This window comes from Hyperolius riggenbachi, chromosome 5 (genome assembly GCF_040937935.1).
Source record: "Hyperolius riggenbachi isolate aHypRig1 chromosome 5, aHypRig1.pri, whole genome shotgun sequence".
In the NCBI taxonomy this organism is placed as follows: domain Eukaryota; kingdom Metazoa; phylum Chordata; class Amphibia; order Anura; family Hyperoliidae; genus Hyperolius; species Hyperolius riggenbachi.
The window spans coordinates 159,179,316-159,200,684 of NC_090650.1; the positions used below are offsets into that span (position 1 = coordinate 159,179,316).

Here is a 21,369-nt window from a genome sequence, read left to right on the forward strand (position 1 = left end):
GTGCTGGAAAGCACATGACAGGGAGATCCCCTCTGCTCTTAACATTAATGCGGCGGGTGGCGTGCGCACGTGCCGAGACACACAGACCTAGAGCTTGTTTTTAAACGGGCTTAGGTCTACTAGTTTAAAATTATTCTGGAACAATTCCTCTTTGCAGTGCCTTGTGAAAGATTTCAGTTTCCGTGATGCTGCCCTCTTTTTTTTACCATCACAGCGTGGAATTAATTTTCATTTGGATATCAAGTAATGTACGTAATTGATTTAACAATACAATCCAATGAAAATGGACTGGAATGAAAAAAAAAATGTGTGTGTGTGTACTGAAACTGAAACGTGAGTGCATATGTGGTCACCCAATTTGCTATGAAATTAATGAATAAGATCTGGCCCAAACAGTTAATTTCAGAAGTCACGGTCACATAATTATGGTTCATCTGTGAGAAATCTTATGTATATTTTTATACCTGTTCTGAAATGCCCTGCAACACCATTAAAACACACCTGAACTGAAAAGGATATAAAGACTGCCATATTTAATTCCTTTTAAACAATGTAAAGTGGGATGCGAACGTTTGGGCAACCTTGTTAATCGTCGTGATTTTCTTGTATAAATCATTGGTTGTTACAATAAAAAAGTTAATTATATCATATAGCAGACACACACAGTGATATTTGAGAAGTAAAATGAAGTTTATTGGATTTACAGAAAGTGTGCAATAATTGTTTGAATAAAATTAGGCAGGTGCATGAATTTGGGCACTGTTGTCATTTTATTGATTCCAATAGATTTATACATACCTGGGGCTTCCTCCAGCTCCATAAGCCTGGATCGCTCCCACGCCGCATTTCTCCGCTGCCTCTGTCCGCCGCTACCGGGTCCCGTCATTTCATCAAGTCAACGCAAGCGCAGTGCGCTCCCTCCTTACTACGCAGGCGCATGCGTACAGAGCCGGAGGGAGCCCCTGTGGAAGCGCAAGACTGGTCGCGTCCGTGACGGGACCTGGTACCGGCGATAAAGGCAGCGGAGGACGGCGGCGTGGGAGCGATCCAGGCTTATGGAGCTGGAGGAAGCCCCAGGTATGTACAGTGGCTTGCAAAAGTATTCGGCCCCCTTGAAGTTTTCCACATTTTGTCACATTACTGCCACAAACATGAATCAAATTTTATTGGAATTCCCTGTGAAAGACCAATACAAAGTGGTGTACACGTGAGAAGTGGAACAAAAATCATACATGATTCCAAACATTTTTTACAAATCAATAACTGCAAAGTGGGGTGTGCGTAATTATTCAGCCCCCTGAGTCAATACTTTGTAGAACCACCTTTTGCTACAATTACAGCTGCCAGTCTTTTAGGGTATGTCTCTACCAGCTTTGCACATCTAGAGACTGAAATCCTTGCCCATTCTTCTTTGCAAAACAGCTCCAGCTCAGTCAGATTAGATGGACAGCGTTTGTGAACAGCAGTTTTCAGATCTTGCCACAGATTCTCGATTGGATTTAGATCTGGACTTTGACTGGGCAATTCTAACACATGGATATGTTTTGTTTTAAACCATTCCATTGTTGCCCTGGCTTTATGCTTAGGGCCGTTGTCCTGCTGGAAGGTGAACCTCCGCCCCCGTCTCAAGTCTTTTGCAGACTCCAAGAAGTTTTCTTCCAAGATTGCCCTGTATTTGGCTCCATCCATCTTCCCATCAACTCTTACCAGCTTCCCTGTCCCTGCTGAAGAGAAGCACCCCCAGAGCATGATGCCGCCACCACCATATTTGACAGTGGGGATGGTGTGTTCAGAGTGATGTGCAGTGTTAGTTATCCGCCACCCATAGCGCTTTGCATTTTGGCCAAAAAGGTCCATTTTGATCTCATCTGACCAGAGCACCATCTTCCACATGTTTGATGTGTCCCCCACATGGTTTGTGGCAAACTGCAAACGGTACTTCTTATGCTTTTCTGGTAACAATGGCTTTCTTCTTGCCACTCTTCCGTAAAGGCCAACTTTGTGCAGCGCACGACTATTAGTTGTCCTATCGGCAGATTCCCCCACCTGAGATGTAGATCTCTGCAGCTCGTCCAGAGTCACCATGGGCCTCTTGACTGCATTTCTGATCAGCGCTCTCCTTGTTCGGCCTGTGAGTTTAGGTGGATGGCCTTGTCTTGGTAGGTTTACAGTTGTGCCATACTCCTTCCATTTCTGAATGATCGCTTGAACAGTGCTCCGTGGGATGTTCAAGGCTTTGGAAAAAATTTTTTGCAGCCTAAGCCTGCTTTAAATTTGTCAATAACTTTATCTCCGACCTGTCTGGTGTGTTCTTTGGACTTCATGGTTGTATTTGCTCCCAATATTCTCTTAGACAACCTCTGAGACCGTCACAGGGCAGCTGTATTTGTACTGACATTAGATTGCACACAGGTGCACTCTATTTAGTCATTAGCACTTATCAGGCAATGTCTATGGGCAACTGAATGCACTCAGACCAAAGAGGGCTGAATAATTATGCACACCCCACTTTGCAGTTATTGATTTGTAAAAAATGTTTGGAATCATGTATGATTTTCGTTCCACTTCTCATGTGTACACCACTTTGTATTGGTCTTTCACGTGGAATTCCAATAACATTGTTTCATGTTTGTGGCAGTAATATGACAAAATGTGGAAAACTTCAAGGGGGCCGAATACTTTTGCAAGCCACTGTATAACATCTTTTTCCATTTTTAAGCTTTCCCTCGTCTTTAGTTCTCTTTAAGGGGTCAATTGTAAATTTCCCTCCTCTTTTAATCTTCTCTTAAGAGTAGCAACATAGGGGTCTAAAACAACTCTCAAATGACCTGAAGACAAAGATTGTTCACCATCATGGTTTAGGGGAAGGGTACAAAAATGCTGTCTCAGAGATTTCAGCTGTCTGTTTCACAGTTAGGAACATCTTGAGGAAATGGAAAACCACAGGCGCAGTTCAAGTTAAGGCTCAAAGTGGCAGACCAAGAAAAATCTCAGATATATGGAAGTGACGAATGGGGAGAACAGTCAGAGTCAACCCACAGACTAGCATCAAAGACCTACAACATCATCCTGCTGCAGATGGAGTCACTGTGCATCGTTCAACCATTTGGCGCACTTTACACAAGCAGATGCTGTATGCGAGAGTGATGCAGAGGAAGCGTTTTCTCCGCCCACAGCACAAACAGAGCCGCTTGAGGTATGCTAAAGCACATTTGGACAAACCAGCTTCATTTTGGAATAAGGTGCCGTGGACTGATTAAACTAAAATTGAGGTATTTGGGCATAACAAGGGGTGTTATGCATGGAGGAAAAACAACACAGCATTCCAAGAAAAACATATGCTACCTGCAGTAAACTGTGGTGGTTCCATCATGCTTTGGGGCTTTGTGGCCAGTGCAGGGATTGGGAATTTTGTCAAAGTTGAGGGACGCATAGATTCCACTCAGTATCAGCAGATTCTGGAGACCATTGTCCAGGAATCAGTGACAAATCTGATGCTGCACCGGGGCTAGATCTTTCATCTTTCAACAAGTCAACGACCCTAAACGCTGCTCAAAATACACTAAGGCATTCATGCAGAGAACCAAGTACAATGTTCTGGAATGGCTATCTCAGTCCCCAGACCTGAATATAATTGAAAATCTGTGGTGTGAATTAAAGAGAGCGGTCCATACTTGGAAGCCATCAAACCTGAATGAACTAGAGATGTTTTGTAAAGAGGAATGGTCCAAAATACCTTCAACCAGACTCCAGACTCTCATTGGAACCTACAGGAAGCGTTTAAAAGCTGTAATTCGTGCAAAAGGATAAATATTGATTTCATTTCGTTTTTGTGGTGCCCAAATTTATGCACCCGCCTAATTTTGTTTAAACAGTTATTGCACACTTTCTGTAAATCCAATAAACTTAATTTCACTTCTCAAATATCACTGTGTGTGCGTCTCCTATATGATATATTTAACTGACATTTTTTATCGTAACAACCAACGATTTATACAGGAAAATAATGTTGATTAACAAGGTTGCCCAAACTTTCGCATCCCACTGTAGATTGGATGGCTGACCTGCTGATCCTCGGCCTCTAATACTTTTAGGGTAATTAAAGGTTAACACGCTAAGCAGCATGGTTTAATCCAGCGAGCTTATGCTACTGTCAGTGTAGTGTGCGCTCTTACACTATACGCGTTCCTTTGAATTGGGGGACAAGTATGTAGCATGACCGCGATGCTTTACTAGCACATCCGCTACTACATTAATTAATGTAGTAGCTGCTGCGCTAGTAAAGTATTGCGGTTGCGCTACATACCATTGTGCAGCATTTCAAAGGAGCGCGCGTAGCGTAAAGGAGCACGCTACACTGACAGTAGCATGCGCTCGCTGGTTTAACCCACGCTGCTTAGCGTGTTAACCTTTAATGAATCATTCTAATAGACTCTTAACAACAATGCAGATCAGATGTTTCTTAGGCCTGGTGCCTGGAGTTTTTCTGAGCGTTTTGAGTTTTTGAAACCTCCTGCTAATGTCATCCTATGTCTATGCACACTGGAGCAATGAGGTTTTGTAAAAAAAAAATAAACCATAGCATTACATTGGGAAAAGCTTTTGAAACCCCTAGCGTTTGGGGAGCATTTCTGGTGCGTCTCAGCCCTCACTGAAGTGTGACTGGATTAGCCACGTGATTGTTTCAGGTGGGTGATTCAGACACTACTGCAGCCAAAGAGATCAGCAGGACTAACAAGCAATTGGTATTGTTTAAAAGAAAATAAATAAGGCAGTCTCCATATCCCTATCTTTGTAACAATATCTTCCCACCCCGGCCATCCCTGAACCTCCCAGATGTGCATGTCACTGTTAACCACACTACCATTCGCCCTACCTCTCAAGTCTGCTGTCTGGTTGTCACCCTGGACTCCGAACTCTCCTTCACTCCCCACATCCAAAACCTCACAAAGTCCTGCAACTTCCACCTTCGTAACATCTGTAAGATTCACCCTTTCCTGACCTCTGCCACCACCAAACTCCTCATCCATGCCCTCATAATTTCCCGCCTTGACTACTGTAATGCCCTTCTGTCTGGTCTCCCTAAGACCCGAATAGCCCCACTGCAGTCTATCATGAATGCAGCAGCCAGAATCGCTCCACCAGGGCGGCTCCCCTCCGTGAATCCCTCCACTGGCTTCCTATCCAGTCCAGAATCAGATTCAAGATATTGTGTCTGACCTACAAATCTGCCCACAAAACCTGTCCAACCTACATTTCTGATCTTACTTAGAGGTACACACCTAGCCGCTCACTCCGTTCCTCCAATGAACTTTGCCTGACTGCCCCCCGCATCACACAGTCCCATGCACGCCTCCAGGACTTCTGAAGAGCTGCTCCAACACTTTGGAACTCTCTACCTCCACCCATTAGGGCAGCCCCCTCCAACATCTTCAAGAAGGCCCTCAAAACTCACCTTTTCACTCTGGCCTACCACCCCTCACAATTGCTCTAAACCCACAACGGAACTCTGGTCCCTACCGTTCGGGTCTCTACCTCTCCTTCTATATTGTAAGCCTTTGGGCAGGGTCCTCCTCCTTTTGTGTCCTACCTGATCATGCACCTCCATTACAGTAAACCCATGCTATGCACTTGAGTGAACCTAACTTGTTTAATCTCCATGCTCCATCCAGTGACTGACTAAGCATTACCTTATGCTCATACTGTTCTGTGTGATCTGGTTTTCTTGTATTCCTGTATTGTCATATTGCTGTATGTCACCCCTAAATATTGTCTGTAACCTAAATTAATGTTCAAAAGTGCTGCGTAATATGTTGGCGCTTTATAAATACAATAAATACATAAATATCAGACCTACCACCTTATAAGTCCTTCAGGTGCTGAGATTACACAGCAGCCTGTAATTTGTCATGTTCATTTTAGTGGTATGCAATTTTGGATGATCACAGAGCTGGAAATTTTCATTTCTTCAATAGGCAAGTTTACTTTGGCTAGTTTTTTTTTATTTTTTAAATTAAGGTGGATGATTTGCTTTTGCCGAGAGTCTAGAGTGTCCATGGTGATCCCAATGCATTGGTGAGGGATGCAGCCTAACCTTCATGCTAACAACACACCTGTACAGATTTCTGTCCTAAAATGTTGCCCAATATACAGTATTGAGTCCTGAACTCTGCAGACAGCATTCCTCATACTTCTGCTGGTCCGGCAATGTTGCACAAATATTCAAGACATGCTAAATAAAGAACAGAAGCTTAGCTTTAATAACAATTTAAAAAGTCCAAAGGCTAAATAAATCCAGTAGTGCATTGCAATATAAAAGCCACTACAGTTTCTTCATCATGGAGTAGTATAAGATCTAGTTGCTAAGGCTGTGTAAATACATATGTAAAAAATATAAACTGGAGTACTCATAATCTAGATATTTAGCATGCCCTCTATCAGGTCTTAAATGGAGAATTCTTAGCATTTATGCACTAATAAAAAAATTAACGTGTATCCAAATAGTAGCAGAAAGGCCAATGCCAACAACATCATAGCATGCCATACCTTAGGCCCTATGCAAATCGAGGTGATAAGAAATTTACTTGCATGTGAGTTTCCTATCACCTGACATCACTCAGGAATGACTCCCTTTACTTAAAGTAAAATTGAAGCTAGAAAATTACCTATGCAGATGGAAGGCTCTGGATCCTTTAGAGCAGGGCTTTCCAACCCTGTCCTCAAGTACCAACAACAGTGCATGTGTTGCAGAAAACCACAAACATCCACAGGTGAGGTAATTAGTGTCTCAGCAGAGCAGATTAACTACCTCTGTGGATTTCCTCTGTGGTTGGGATGCTGTGCTATGGAGTCTTCCCTGTCCCCTCTTAGTCTCCTCATTCCAGCACTGTCACCCCCACTGCATGTATTGCAGGACTGGGAATTCAGACATTAACAGCTCCACCCGTTTGCGCAGCCTTGGTGTGCTAATAGATGGTGAATTGAGCTTCAGAAACCAAATCTCGGCTGTAGTCAAAACTTCCTAATTTCATCTGAGGAACATTGCAAAAATGAAATATCTCATTCCCTAGAACCCTAATTCACACCTCTGTCACATCACGGCTTGACTACTGCAATGCCCTCTATGCAGGCCTCCCAAACAAGGACCTGTGCCGCCTGCAACTAGTACAGAATGCTGCTGCCAAATAACTAACAAACCAGCCTCGCCACTGTCACGTTACACAGATTCTTAGCGCACTTCACTGGCTACCTGTAAAATGGAGAATACTCTTCAAGATTGGACTGTTGACATTCAAAGCCCTACACGATTTGGGCACTGGATACATGAAGAACTTGCTGAAACTGCACCACACCCCTTAAAACCTCAAAACAGCAGGATCCATAAACCTGGTCACTCCCAGAGTCAACCTCACACCCGTTTAGGACAGAGCTTCCTGACATACTGCCCCTACCCTTTGGAATTCCCTACCAAACCCAGTAAAGACAGCCCCATCCCTGGAGCTATTCAAATATAGACTGAAAAGCCACCTGTTTAGCCTGGCATTTGCAGACTTATAGAATGCTTCTTCTGTACCGCAATTTACCAATCAACCAATTACTGATCTGAGCCATGCTTATGCGCTTTAAGTTCTATTGGAGAAAAGCACTTCACCAAGTGCTCCGAAGACAGGTGGATCCATACTGAGCATGACACAAGTGTTCCCATAGCCTTTTGAGGCAAAAAACGAAAATGGGGAACAGTGCTGGAACTAGGACACCAAGAGAAAACACAGAAGGCTCTATAGGATCCATAGCCTGAAACCTTTGAAAGTATATTAATTTTTGCACAAATTGGTCATAAAATGTGAATTAAATGTTTCCATGTTTTTACTGAACACGCCATGTAAACATTCACAGTACAGGTGGAAAAAGCTGGAGTCCAATCAATGAGATGAGATTGGAGGTGTTGGTTACAGCTGCCCTGCCCTATAAAAAACACACCAGATTTAAGTTTGCTTTTTACCTAGAAGCATTGCCTGATTTAAATGATGCCTCACACAAAAGAGCTCTCAGAAGACCTACGATTAGAATTGTTGACTTACATAAAGCCGGAAAGGGTTATAAAAATATCTCTGTTAAATGTGGGATTTGTAATTTAAGAACAAAGTCTTTCTGAGACCAGAGTAAATCATTTAAAAGGATGTGGTTGTTTATTTAGCATTATTGATCTTCCATGAATATTCAAAAATAAATCAATAAAGGTACAAATCTTAGTTACATTATAAATGATTACAAAAGATGAACAAATTGATTGCTGAGTAATCTGTAAGTATATTAATTAAAAGCTTATTGTATTGGCTTGTATGTCTGCATGTCTGTTGATGTGTCTGTGTGCATGTGTGAGTGTGAGTAAGTGTGTAAAGCTGAAGGGACAAGGGGAGAAACAGGAATGAATCATTCCCGCCTAAAACTCCTTACATAATGAAATAGGAGGTTCCCATAATGCATTACGATCCTATCTCTGGATTGGTCTAATTAAATAATGCTATGGTTTCTATTTGCTGACTTCCATACCTAGCTGCTTCAATTTCATCTATCTCAAAGCACATGGTCAAACTGGTTGAAGCCAGTATTCTAACAGCTTCATTGTACTGCTATGGCTTGAGGAATGCACACCCTGCCCCCAATGATGGAAACCACATGCTATAATTACCTTTATGGGGGAAGGCTGTCCTGAACATTCCAAGTGAGGGGGAAGTTCACTTTACAGACATCGTGAATAAAGTCTTATGTTAATTCCCACTAAAGCCTGGTTCCCCTATGCTAGATAATAGAAGATTTCTTTCCGATCAGTCTTATCAATATCACATATATAATTTATCTATAGCTTTGATATCTCAATCGCGTCACATCCAATATAGATAATTATTCTTCCTAACACAGCAGGGCCCTTGCTATGCAGAGAATTCAAATCATCACATATTTAGATTACTCAGAGATTAAAATATCAAAACTACTTATTACAATCTCCAAAAGCCTTTTTTTTTTTTTTTGCATCAGTTCACGGTAAGACAAATTGACTATAAATGCAGGAAGTTCAGCACTGCTGCTACTCTCCCTAGGAGTGGCCGTCCTGTAAAAATGACTGCGAGCGCATAGCGCAGAATGCTCAATGAGGTAAAGAAGAATCCCAGAGTGTCAGCTAAAGACTTACAAAAGTCACTGGCATATACTAAACATCCACATTAGCGAATCTACGAATGGAGTTCAAGGGATGATACCACAGAGGAAGCCACTGTCTCTCACCCCCCCCCCCCCCCCAAAAAAAAAAAAAAAAAAAAAACATTGCTGCATGTTTAACCACTTCCCGACCGCCTAACGCACAGAGGCTGCCGGAAAGTGGACCCCGCAAGGACCAGCTCATGCCCAAAGGCGGCGGTCCTTGTAGGGACATGGGCGGCGCGATCGCGTCATTCGTGACGCGATCGGCCGCCGGCGCCTGGCTCCGCCCCCCTTGCGCTGTAACCCGCCGCCGCTTCCGAACGGCACCCGGATCGCCGTATACTAGCACCCGGATCGCCGCATACAAAGTGTATAATACACTTTGTAATGTTTACAAAGTGTATAATACAGGCTGCCTCCTGCCCTGGTGGTCCCAGTGTCCGAGGGACCACCAGGGCAGGCTACAGCCACCCTAGTCTGCACCCAAGCACACTGATTTCCTCCCCCCGCCCCCTGACCGTCCACAGCACCCCTCAGAACCCCCCCCTGCCCACCCCCCAGACCCCTGTTTGCACCCAGTCACCCCCCTAATCACCCATCAATCACTCCCTGTCACTATCTGTCAACGCTATTTTTTTTGTTTAGGTCCTAACTACCCCCTGGGGACTCCTGATCACCCCCCACCCCTCAGATTCTGCCCCTTGCGGGCAATCTGATCACCCACCCACACCAATAGATCGCGCGCGCATATCAGACGTCAGATCACCTCCCAAGTGCAGTGTTTACATCTGTTCTCTACCCTAAACACCCACTAATTACCCATCAATCACCCCCTATCACCACCTGTCACTGTTACCCATCAGATCAGACCCTAATCTGCCCCTTGCGGGCACCCAATCACCCATCTACACGCTCAGATTGCCCTCAGACCCCCCCCTTATCAATTCGCCAGTGCAATATTTACATCTGTTCTTCCCTGTAATAGCCCACTGATCACCTGTCAATCACCTGTCAATCACCCATCAATCACCCCCTGTCACTGCCACCCATCACCCCCTGGCACTGCCACCCATCAATCAGCCCCTAACCTGCCCCTTAAGGGCAATCTGATCACCCACCCACACCAATAGATCGCCCGCAGATCCGACGTCAGATCACCTCCCAAGTGCAGTGTTTACATCTGTTCTCTCCTCCAAACACCCACTAATTACCCATCAATCACCCCCTGTCACTGCTATCCATCAGATTAGACCCCTATCTGCCCCTAGCGCACTCAATCACCTGCCCACACCCTCAGACCTCAGCCCTGATCACCTCGCCAGTGCATTGCTTGCATCTATTCCCCCCTCTAATCACACCTTGAGACACCCATCAATCACCTCCTGTCACCCCCTAGCACACCTACCCATCAGATCAGGCCCTAATTTGCCCAGTGTGGGCTCCTGATCACTCGGCCAAACCCTCAGATCCCCCTCACACCCCCTTCCGATCACCTCCCCAGTGTATTGATTGCATCTATTTTCCCCTCTAACCACCCCCTGAGACACCCATCAATCACCTCCTGTCACCCCCCTAGCACTCCTATCCATCAGATCAGGCCCAATACAACCTGTCATCTAAAAGGCCACCCTGCTTATGACCGGTTCCACAAAATTCGCCCCCTCATACACCACCTGTCATCAAAATTTGCAGATGCTTATACCCCTGAACAGTCATTTTGAGACATTTGGTTTCCAGACTACTCACGGTCCTGGGCCCATAAAATGCCAGGGCGGGATAGGAACCCCACAAGTGACCCCATTTTAGAAAAAAGACACCCCAATGTATTCTGTTAGGTGTATGACGAGTTCATAGAAGATTTTATTTTTTGTCAAAAGTTAGCGGAAATTGATTTTTATTGTTTTTTTTTCACAAAGTGTCATTTTTCACTAACTTGTGACAAAAAATAAAATCTTCTATGAACTCGCCATACACCTAACGGAATACCTTGGGGTGTCTTCTTTCTAAAATGGGGTCACTTGTGGGGTTCCTATACTGCCCTGGCATTTTAGGGGCCCTAAATCGTGAGGAGTAGTCTAGAAAACAAATGCCTCAAAATGACCTGTGAATAGGACGTTGGGCCCCTTAGCGCTCCTAGGCAGCAAAAAAGTGTCACACGTGGTATTGCCGTACTCAGGAGAAGTAGTATAATGTGTTTTGGGGTGTCTTTTTACCCATGCTGGGTGGGAGAAATATCTCTGTAAATGGACAATTGTGTGTAAAAAAAATCAAACAATTGTCTTGTACAGAGATATTTCTCCCACCCAGCATGGGTATGTGTAAAAATACACCCCAAAACACATTATACTACTACTCCTGAGTACGGCGGTACCACATGTGTGGCACTTTTTTACACCCTAAGTGCGCTAAGGGGCCCAAAGTCCAATGAATACCTTTAGGATTTCACAGGTCATTTTGCGACATTTGGTTTCAAGACTACTCCTCACGGTTTAGGGCCCCTAAAATGCCAGGGCAGTATAGGAACCCCACAAATGACCCCATTCTAGAAAGAAGACACCCAAAGGTATTCCGTTAGGAGTATGGTGAGTTCATAGAAGATTTTATTTTTTGTCACAAGTTAGCGGAAAATGACACTTTGTGAAAAAAAACTATTGAAATCAATTTCCGCTAACTTGTGACAAAAAATAAAATCTTCTATGAACTCACCATACTCCTAACGGAATACCTTGGGGTGTCTTCTTTCTAAAATGGGGTCATTAGTGGGGTTCCTATACTGCCCTGGCATTTTAGGGGCCCTAAACTGTGAGGAGTAGTCTTGAAACAAAAATGACCTGTGAAATCCTAAAGGTACTCATTGGACTTTGGGCCCCTTAGCGCAGTTAGGGTGCAAAAAAATGCCACACATGTGGTATCGCCATACTCAGGAGAAGTAGTATAATGTGTTTTGGGGTGTATTTTTACACATACCCATGCTGAATGGGAGAAATATCTCTGTAAATGGACAATTGTGTGTAAAAAAAACCTTTACAGGGGTGCTTACAAATTAGCACCCCCCAAAATGCGAGGACAGTAAACACACCCCACAAATGACCCTATTTTGGAAAGTAGACACTTCAAGGTATTCAGAGAGGAGCATAGTGAGTCCATGGCAGTATTCATTTTTTTTGTCGCAAGTTAGAAAAAATGGAAATTTTTTTTTTGTCACAAAGTGTCATTTTCCGCTTACTTGTGACAAAAAATAATATCTTCTATGAACTCACTATGCCTCTCAGTGAATACTTTGGGATGTCTTCTTTCCAAAATGGGGTCATTTGGGGGGTATTTATACTATCCTGGAATTCTAGCCCCTCATGAAACATGACAGGGGGTCAGGAAAAATCAGAGATGCTGGAAAACGGGAAAATTCGTTTTTTGCACCATAGTTTGTAAACGCTATAACTTTTACCCAAACCAATAAATATAGGCCGAATTAGTTTTTTTTTATCAAAAACATGTTTGTCCACATTTTTGGTGCTGCATGTATACAGAAATTTTACTTTATTTGAAAAATGTCAGCACAGAAAGTTAAAAAAAAATCATTTTTTTTGACAAAATTCATGTCTTTTTTGATGAATATAATAAAAAGTAAAAATCGCAGCAGCAATCAAATAGCACCAAAATAAATCTTTATTAGTGAGAAGAAAAGGAGCCAAAACTCATTTAGGCGGTAGGTTGTATGAGCGAGCAATAAACCGTGAAAGCTGCAGTGGTCTGAATGGAAAAAAAGTGCCTGGTCCTTAAGGGGGGTAAAGCCCACAGTCCTCAAGTGGTTAAAGTTTGCAAAAGAGCACCTGAACGTTCAATAGCAGTACTGGCAAAATATTCTGTGGACAGATGAAACCAAAGTTGAGTTGTTTGGAGGAAACACACAACACTGTGTGGAGAAAAAGAGGCACAACACACCAACATCAAAACCTCATCCCAACTGTGAAGTATGGTGGTGGGGGTATCATGGTTTGGGGCTGCTTTGCTGTGTCAGGGCCTGGACAGATTGCTATCATCACAGGAAAAATTAATTCCAAAGTTTATCAAGACATTTTGCAGGAGAACTTCAGGCCATCTGTCCACCAGCTGAAGCTCAGCAGAAGATGGGTGTTGCAACACGACATCAACCCAAAGCATAGAAGTAAATCAACAACAGAATAGCTTAAACAGAGGAAAATATGCCTTCTGGAGTGGCCCAGTCAGAGTCCTGACCTCAACCAGATTGAGATGCTGTGGTATTACCTCAAGTAAGCGATTTACACCAGACATCCCAAGAATATTGCTGAACTTAAACAGTTCTGTAAAGAAGAAAAGGTCAAGAATTACTCCTGACCGTTGTGCATGTCTGATTTGCAACTACAGGAAACGTTTGGCTGAAGTTATAGATGCCAAAGGAGGTTCAACCAGTTATTAAATCCAAGGGTTCACATACTTTTTCCACCAGCACTGTGAATGTTTACATGGTGTGTTCAATAAAAAACATGGAAACATTTAAATATTTGTTTTAATGGAAACATTTCATTATTTGTGTGGTATTAGTTTAGGCAGACTGTGATTGTCTATTGTTGTGACTTAGATGAAGATCAGATCACATTTTATGACCGATTTGTGCAGAAATCCATACAATTCCAAAGGGTTCACATACTTTTTCTTGCTACTGTATATACATCCATAGTACTAAGCAGTCACCAGCGCAAAAAAAAGTGCGTGCAATTTAATTTTTAAAAATTGCTAAATGCAGAGAGATTAATTTTTTATTTTCATGTTTGCCTCTGAGGGTAAACCGCTTTTGTTGTAATGCACTGTAGGTGCGAATGGTGTTCGAATAAGATCTGTACAGATTTGTACTGTACTCCATTTAGTACAAAGCTAGTGGTGGCACAATGTCTGCTGCAATGTGATGTAATATCAAATAGGTATGGTAGTTCGAGGAACCTGAATACCATATAGCACAACATAATCTCAGGCCTGAAGTCAGCTGGCCTGTAGGCATAGAGTTCTCTGTAGTGACCCTGCTCATGCGTGTTCACCATGGCAAACTACATCCCCGGTTAGAATCCCAGCCAGTGCACTGTGGAATATGTCTGTCTGGTATCTAGGTAAACAATACCAGTCTGTTATCTATGGTCTACAATCTAAATGCTGTCTGATAATGTATGTATGGTGGTCTTAAAGGAATACAGTAGGGGGGTCGGGGGAAAATGAGTTGAACGTACCCGGGGCTTCTCTGTGCCTGCGCAGTACACTCCTGGTGACGTCAGCAAGAGCGAAGACACGGCAACGCAGGCACAGTGGTTTTCAGACTTTAAAGTCTGAAATTTCAGAAGTGAACCGGAGGTGGGGCCAGAGCATCAACGAGTGGCTGCGCAGGCACAGGATGTCTGCGGGGGACCATTAGAAGCCGCAGGTAAGTTCAACTCATTTTCCCCTGACTCTCCTACAGTATTCCTTTAAAGCAAACCTGAACTCAGAACTTCCTCTCCACTGTAAAAATTAAGCACGGTGGTGTAGTGGTTAGCACTCGTGCCTTGCACCGCTGGGTCCCCGGTTCATATCCCAGTCAGGGCACTATCTGCACAGAGTTTGTATGTTCTCCCCATGTCTACGTGGGTGCCTCCAGGCACTCCGGTTTCTTCCTACATCCCAAAAACATACAGATAAGTTAACTCGCTTCCCCCCTAAATTGGCCCTAGACTACGATACATACACTACATGATACAAACATAGATATATGAGTATTGTAGGGATTAGATTGTGAGCCCCTCTGAGGGACAGTTGTGACAAGACAATATATACTCTGTACATCACTGCAGAAGATGTTGGTGCTATAACTCCTGCAATAAAACGTCCTGCTTTAAGGGAAGCAGACAAAAGGTTTAACATCCTGTTTATACATATTAGCTGTGTCTGCCGAGGAATGACATTTATGTGCTGATACAGCTGAGAGATCAAATTACACTTGTGCTAACTTGAAGAATAGGGGGAATTAGGCTCTTCTCTCTGAAAACAAACAGTGTGCATTTCCTTCTGTTTTCTTTGTGTCCTGTGCAAGAGTTCAGGTCCAAGTTAAGCCATGATATAAGTTAGTTCAGAGCATCCAATTTCATTTACCTGAATTCTTAGATTTGAAATTATTAAAATAGTTAATGAGTAGACTACACAAATTACCGTACCTCACTTTTGTCAGTGATACAAAACTAAATATTGTAATGACTAAAACTCCCTAAACTAGTAACTCAGATATGGATTTTGGTCAGCAACTAATATTTATTCCACAAATGTTGCCTCAGTTATTGTACTGTGCCAGGTCCCTACACAGAACCAGACTTGAACAAACATGAAGCAGACAAAAAAAAAGTCTGATAGTCCCTCAAAAAAAAAAAAAAAAAAAAAAAAAGTGATGCTAACAGATGAAAAGTATCTTCACCAAAATGCCTGAATTAGTAAAACCCTTGACAAAAAGTGAAAATGAAGTAGTAAAAATGGCACTCAATTATTAATTTTTGTCATCAATTGCACCTATGGCTATGTTGGGATTACAAATTTTACCCAAAGTATCTGAAGACCCTTACCCACTCTGGATTTCAAGCATACCTCCCAACTTTTTGAGATGAGAAAGAGGTACCACTTAAGCCATGCCCCTGCCACACCCCTAATCACGCCCCCGTAAAAAAAAAAAAAAAAACACTTATATTGCGCTTTTCTCCTGGCGGACTCAAAGCCCCAGAGCTGCAGCCACTAGGACGCGCTCTATAGGCAGTGGCAGAGTTAGGGAGACTTGCCTAAGGTCTCCTGCTGAATAGGTGCTGGCTTACTGAACAGGCAGAGCCGAGATACGAACCCTGGTCTCCGTTGTCAGAGGCAGAGCACTTAACCAGTACACTATCCAGCCTCTGTCAAACCCCTAGTCATGCATTACCATAAAGATTTCATAAGAAAAATAATGTTTTATAATTCAAACCACACAACCTTCATATTAACATTTTAAAATGAGTAATATATCAATTTAAGGGAAGGGAAGAAAGTTTAGAGTCAAACACATTTTTTAGTAAAGCAATATATATTTACATACAAAGAGGGACAAAGTCCTGAAAGAGGGACAAATGAGGAGTTAAGAGGGACAGGGCTCCCAAAGAGGGACTGTCCCTCCAAAAGAGGGACAGTTGGGAGCTATGTTTTAAGGACTCCTGAGGTATGAGAAATTCATGTTGAAATTTGTGTGCAATTTCTGGAGACCCCTCGAATACTGATTGAATCCCAAAATAAGGAGCGATGCAGGCTGTCACACGTCCACACACATGTGATAACCATCAGCCGAAACTGCCGATAAAGACCATTTGAGCCGATGTACAGTGGCAGCCGATCAATCTTGCTCATTAAGGATCTGTCCTGTCGGCTGCTTAATGATCCCCAATGCCTGAGCAATCATAACAACTTAAGAGTTAGGCATATTTTCTATCCAGTGGCGGACCCAGCCAGCAGCAGGCCTCTGTGCAAAATACCAATTGTGGGCCCCTGACAGGCAGCTAAAAGTGAGTGTGGCCATAATTAAATTGGGTGTGGTTACACATTGCATATATTTACCAATACAGTCTATGGTAAACCTTCCCTGAGGCCCAGAAATATTTCTTGATGCATACATGTAACATCAGCATTATACAGGTTACTGAACAAAAACAAAACTTAACCCCAATCCTGCAGCAGGACATGACAGGCTCTGTCTTTTATATTCGAAAGCACACCTGAGGTGAGAGGGATATGGAGGCTGACATATTTATTTCATTTTAAACAATGCACATTGCCCGGCTGTCCTGCTGATTCTCTGCCTCTAAATACATTTAGCCATAGACCCTGAACAAGCATGCAAATCAGATGTTTCTGACTGAAGTGAGGAGCTGACTAGAGCAAATGCATCTAGGCAAAGATGGTGCAGTCTGCAGTGGCAATGTGCAATCTAGACTACCTGGCTGGAACCTAGTACAGAGGGTGAGTGAGCTAGGAGGCAGGAGGTGCAGTGGGAAGACAAAGCAGTGGATTGTAAGCAGTGGGTGGCTCCAAGTTTTTTTTTTTTTTGCGGGTGCTATGCAAGTGCTAGGGGCAGGCAAAAAAATGGCTTGTCCGTGCACTGGAAATGAGCAGAGATTATTTCAATAACACCTTTTTAACATCAGGATAAAATAACCACCATGCTCTGTCCACTGTTTAGGATATAAATGGTGAGATACACATATATATACACAGTATATATATATATATATATATATATATATATATATATATATATATATATATATATATATATATATATATGCTAATAAAAAATCTTTTTGTTATAATACAGAGATTTTCATAATTGAGGTAAGCCACCTATTATCTTTCAATTTTAAACTGTTTTTAGATGCTTTTATTCAAGCCTCTTTCCCAAAATTGTGCTTAGTATACCCCCGTACACTTGCTGCCCGAGGGGTGGTGATAGACCATCGGTGGTTTTAACCACGGTGGAGATCTGTCTCCGTTTTTCCAAAGAGAGCGACCGCATCCAGGTCCCGGTCAGGACCACCCCGAGTGGAGTCGGGTTAGTTATCTCCACCTGCTTATTGTGGTTGGTTGCCCCTGGCAACCCTCCTTTGTGAGTAGCATATTTATCTCATTACTCATCATTGTGGTCATTGACATATTGCACTACTGGGCTCCCGCTTCTTGTCTCCTGTGTCTTTTTCTACAAGGTGCTGAGACACCCTCACCACAACTCTATTACTATACATATAGCAGAAATTAGATTGTAAGCTCCTCTGAGGACAGTCAGTGACACGACTATGTACTCTGTAAAGTGCTGAAGAATATGTCCGTGCTATATAAATACATAATAATAATAATATGGTAGGACATTAGACTGACAGGATTATATTGTGAGCTCATCTGACGAGTTAGTGACACGACTATGTATTCTGCAAAGTGCTGTAGAAGATGTCAGTGCTTACTGATACCGACTGATCATGGTGCTTGCTTGATTGGTCCGGGTCAATGTCCTCCAAGCTGTACACTTAAGGTGGGTGGGCTAAACAATTGACAGGTAGGGAGGATGGATAGGTGGGTGGCTGGATGATTACCTGGTGGAGGTGGGCAAATAGTTAGCCTGGTGGGAGTGGGAGGGCAGATAGATAGCCGTGGGAGGGCAGATCAGATAGATAGCCTGGTGGGGGGAGGGTGGGCAGATAACATAGATAGCCGGGTGTGATTAGGAGGGGGGAGGCAGAAAGATAGCCAGGTGGGAGGAGGCAGTGCGAGCGGCATATAGAGGAGACAGTCATAGAGGAGACAGACAAGCGGAAAATGACACTGTGACAAAAAAAAAAGTTTCTATTTCTTCTAACTTGCGACAAAAAAAAAAATGAAATCTGCCATGGACTCACCATGCCCCTCTCTGAATACCTTGAAGTGTCTACTTTCCAAAATGGGGTCATTTGTGGGGTGTGTTTACTGTCCTGACATTTTGGGGGGTGCTAAATTGTAAGCACCCCTGTAAAGCCTAAAGGTGCTCATTGGACTTTGGACCCCTTAGCGCAGTTAGGCTGCAAAAAAGTGCCACACATGTGGTATTGCCGTACTCAGTAGAAGTAGTATAATGTGTCTTGGGATGTATTTTTACACATACCGATGCTGGGTGGGAGAAATATCTCTGTAAATGACAATTTTTTTATATTTTTTTTTACACACAATTGTCCATTTACAGAGATCTTTCTCCCACTCAGCATGGGTATGTGTAAAAATACACCCCAAAACACATTATACTACTTCTCCTGAGTACGGCGATACCACATTTTTTGCACCCTAACTGCGCTAAGGGGCCCAAAGTCCAATGAGTACCTTTAGGATTTCACAGGTCATTTTGTGACATTTGGTTTCAAGACTACTCCTCACGGTTTAGGTCCCCTAAAATGCCAGGGCAGTATAGGAACCCCACAAATGACCCCATTTTAGAAAGAAGACACCCCAAGGTATTCTGTTAGGAGTATGGTGAGTTCATAGAAGATTTTATTTTTTGTCACAAGTTAGCGGAAATTGTTTTGTATTGTTTTTTTTTTTCACAAAGTGTCACTTTCCGCTAACTTGTGACAAAAAATAAAATCTTCTATGAACTCACCATAGTCCTAACAGAATACCTTGGGGTGTCTTCTTTCTAAAATGGGGTCCTTTGTGGGGTTCCTATACTGCCCTGGCATTTTAGGGGCCCTAAACCGTGAGGAGTAGTCTGGAAATCAAATGCCGCAAAATGACCTGTGAAATACTAAAGGTACTCATTGGACTTTGGGCCCCTTAGCACAGTTAGGGTGCAAAAAAGTGCCCCACATGTTGTATCGCCGTACTCGGGAGAAGTAGTATAATGTGTTTTGGGGTGTATTTTTACACATACCCATGCTGGGTGGGAGAAATATCTCTGTAAATGGACAATTGTGTGTAAAAAAATCAAAAGATTGTCATTTACAGAGGTATTTCTCCCACCCAGCATGTGTATGTGTAAAAATACACCCCAAAACACATTGTACTACTTCTCCCGAGTACGGCGATACCACATGTGTGGCACTTTTTTGCACCCTATCTGCGCTAAGGGGCCCAGAGTCCAATGAGTACCTTTAGGCTTTACAGCGGTGCTTAAAATTTAGCACCCCGCCCACTTGCCAGGACAGTTAACAAACCCCACAAATGACCCCATTTTGGAAAGAATACACAACAAGGTATTCCATGAGGGGAATGGTGAGGTCATTGGAAATTTTATTTTTTGTCACAAGTTAACGGAAATGACACTTTGTTAAAAAAAAAAAAAAAATTCTGCTAACTTGTGACAAAAACTAAAATCTTCTATGAACTCACCGTGCACCTCACATAATACTTTAGGGTGTCCTCTTTCCAAAATGGGATCATTTGTGGAGTCTGTCCTGGCATTTTAGGGTCTCTGCAATCATTACATGTATGGCCAGTATTAGGAGTTTCTGCTATACTCCTTATATTGGGTATACGGGTAATGCACTCTGGGCTGAAAGGAAAAATGAACGGCAAAAATACCTTGCTCCACATCAATGGCAGATCTTCCTCCACATCAATGGCAGTGATTCCCTAGGTTCTAATAGTGTACCTGCTCGTGGTACCTCTCAAAGCACTCCCCTAGGCATAGGCCAGGCTGGTCAGGACATTTGGGACAATAAAAACTGGTGTCAGTCCTTCTTCTAGCACTGCTGCAGACACGACAACGGTGTCAGTCCTTCTGCTAGCACTGCCGCAGACACGACAACGTTTTCTTCGAATGCATTGACCTGGGGCACTCGGAAGCTGATAGGCGTAATGCCTTCCATGCAGTCGGCTAGTTGCATCGGGGGGGGGGGGGGGGGGGGGGGGCAGGGGGGGCCTGGCACCTCCTGGATACAGGAGGTCCAGAATGATCTGTTCCTGAAATTGAAGGAAAGACCCAGTTCTCCCAGCCTTACTGTAGAGAACAAAGCTGTTGTAAACTGCCAATTGAATCAGATAAAAAGACACTTTTTTTTATACCAGCGTCTTGTTTTCCGGGAAATTAAATAGGGCGCTGACCTCTGGTCATTGAAGTCCACCCCTCCCATGTTGACACTATATTCGTGGACGACAAGGGGCTTTTCAATGACCTCAGTTGCCCGTTGAATTTGGACTGTCGTGTCTGTGTGAATGGTGGACAGAAAGTAAACGTCCCTCTTGTCCCTCCATTTCACCGCGAGCAGGTCGTCAGTACGCAAGGCGGCCCTCTGCCCCTGTTCAAGTCTGGTGGTAACGAGCCGTTGGGGGAAGCCCTGGCGACTAGGCCGCGCAGTACCACAGCATCTGATTCCTTCTAACTTTAAGTGCTGATAGAGGGCCACACTTATGTAATAGTTGTCCACATAAAGATGGTACCCCTTCTGGAACAAGGGTGACACCAAGTCCCACACAACCTTTCCACTGCTCCCCAGGTAGTCAGGGCATCCGACCGGCTCCAATTTTGAGTCTTTTCCCTCATAGGCCCTTTCACAGAGCTTATACAGTTTCACCCCATACCGGGCGCGCTTGCTTGGGATGTACTGTTTGATGCCAAGGCGCCCGGTAAAGCGTAAGAGGGACTCGTCTACGCAGTTGTTC

At 43.4% G+C, this 21,369-nt stretch overlaps 1 protein-coding gene across 9 annotated transcripts in view; it reads right to left on the bottom strand.

Moving 5' to 3' along the window:
* ELMO1 (engulfment and cell motility 1) overlaps positions 1 to 21,369 on the bottom strand; it is an 818,731-nt gene that overhangs the window by 179,578 nt on the left and 617,784 nt on the right. Inside the window, exon 1 of one of the 9 annotated variants that reach the window (XM_068236405.1) lies at positions 6,114 to 6,208. The exons of the other annotated variants lie outside the window; for them this stretch is intronic. Coding sequence (XP_068092506.1) covers positions 6,114 to 6,182 — 69 coding nt within the window. The 5' untranslated portion in view covers positions 6,183 to 6,208. Of the gene's footprint in view, positions 1 to 6,113; positions 6,209 to 21,369 lie in introns of those variants that run through there. 9 annotated transcript variants of the gene reach the window in all.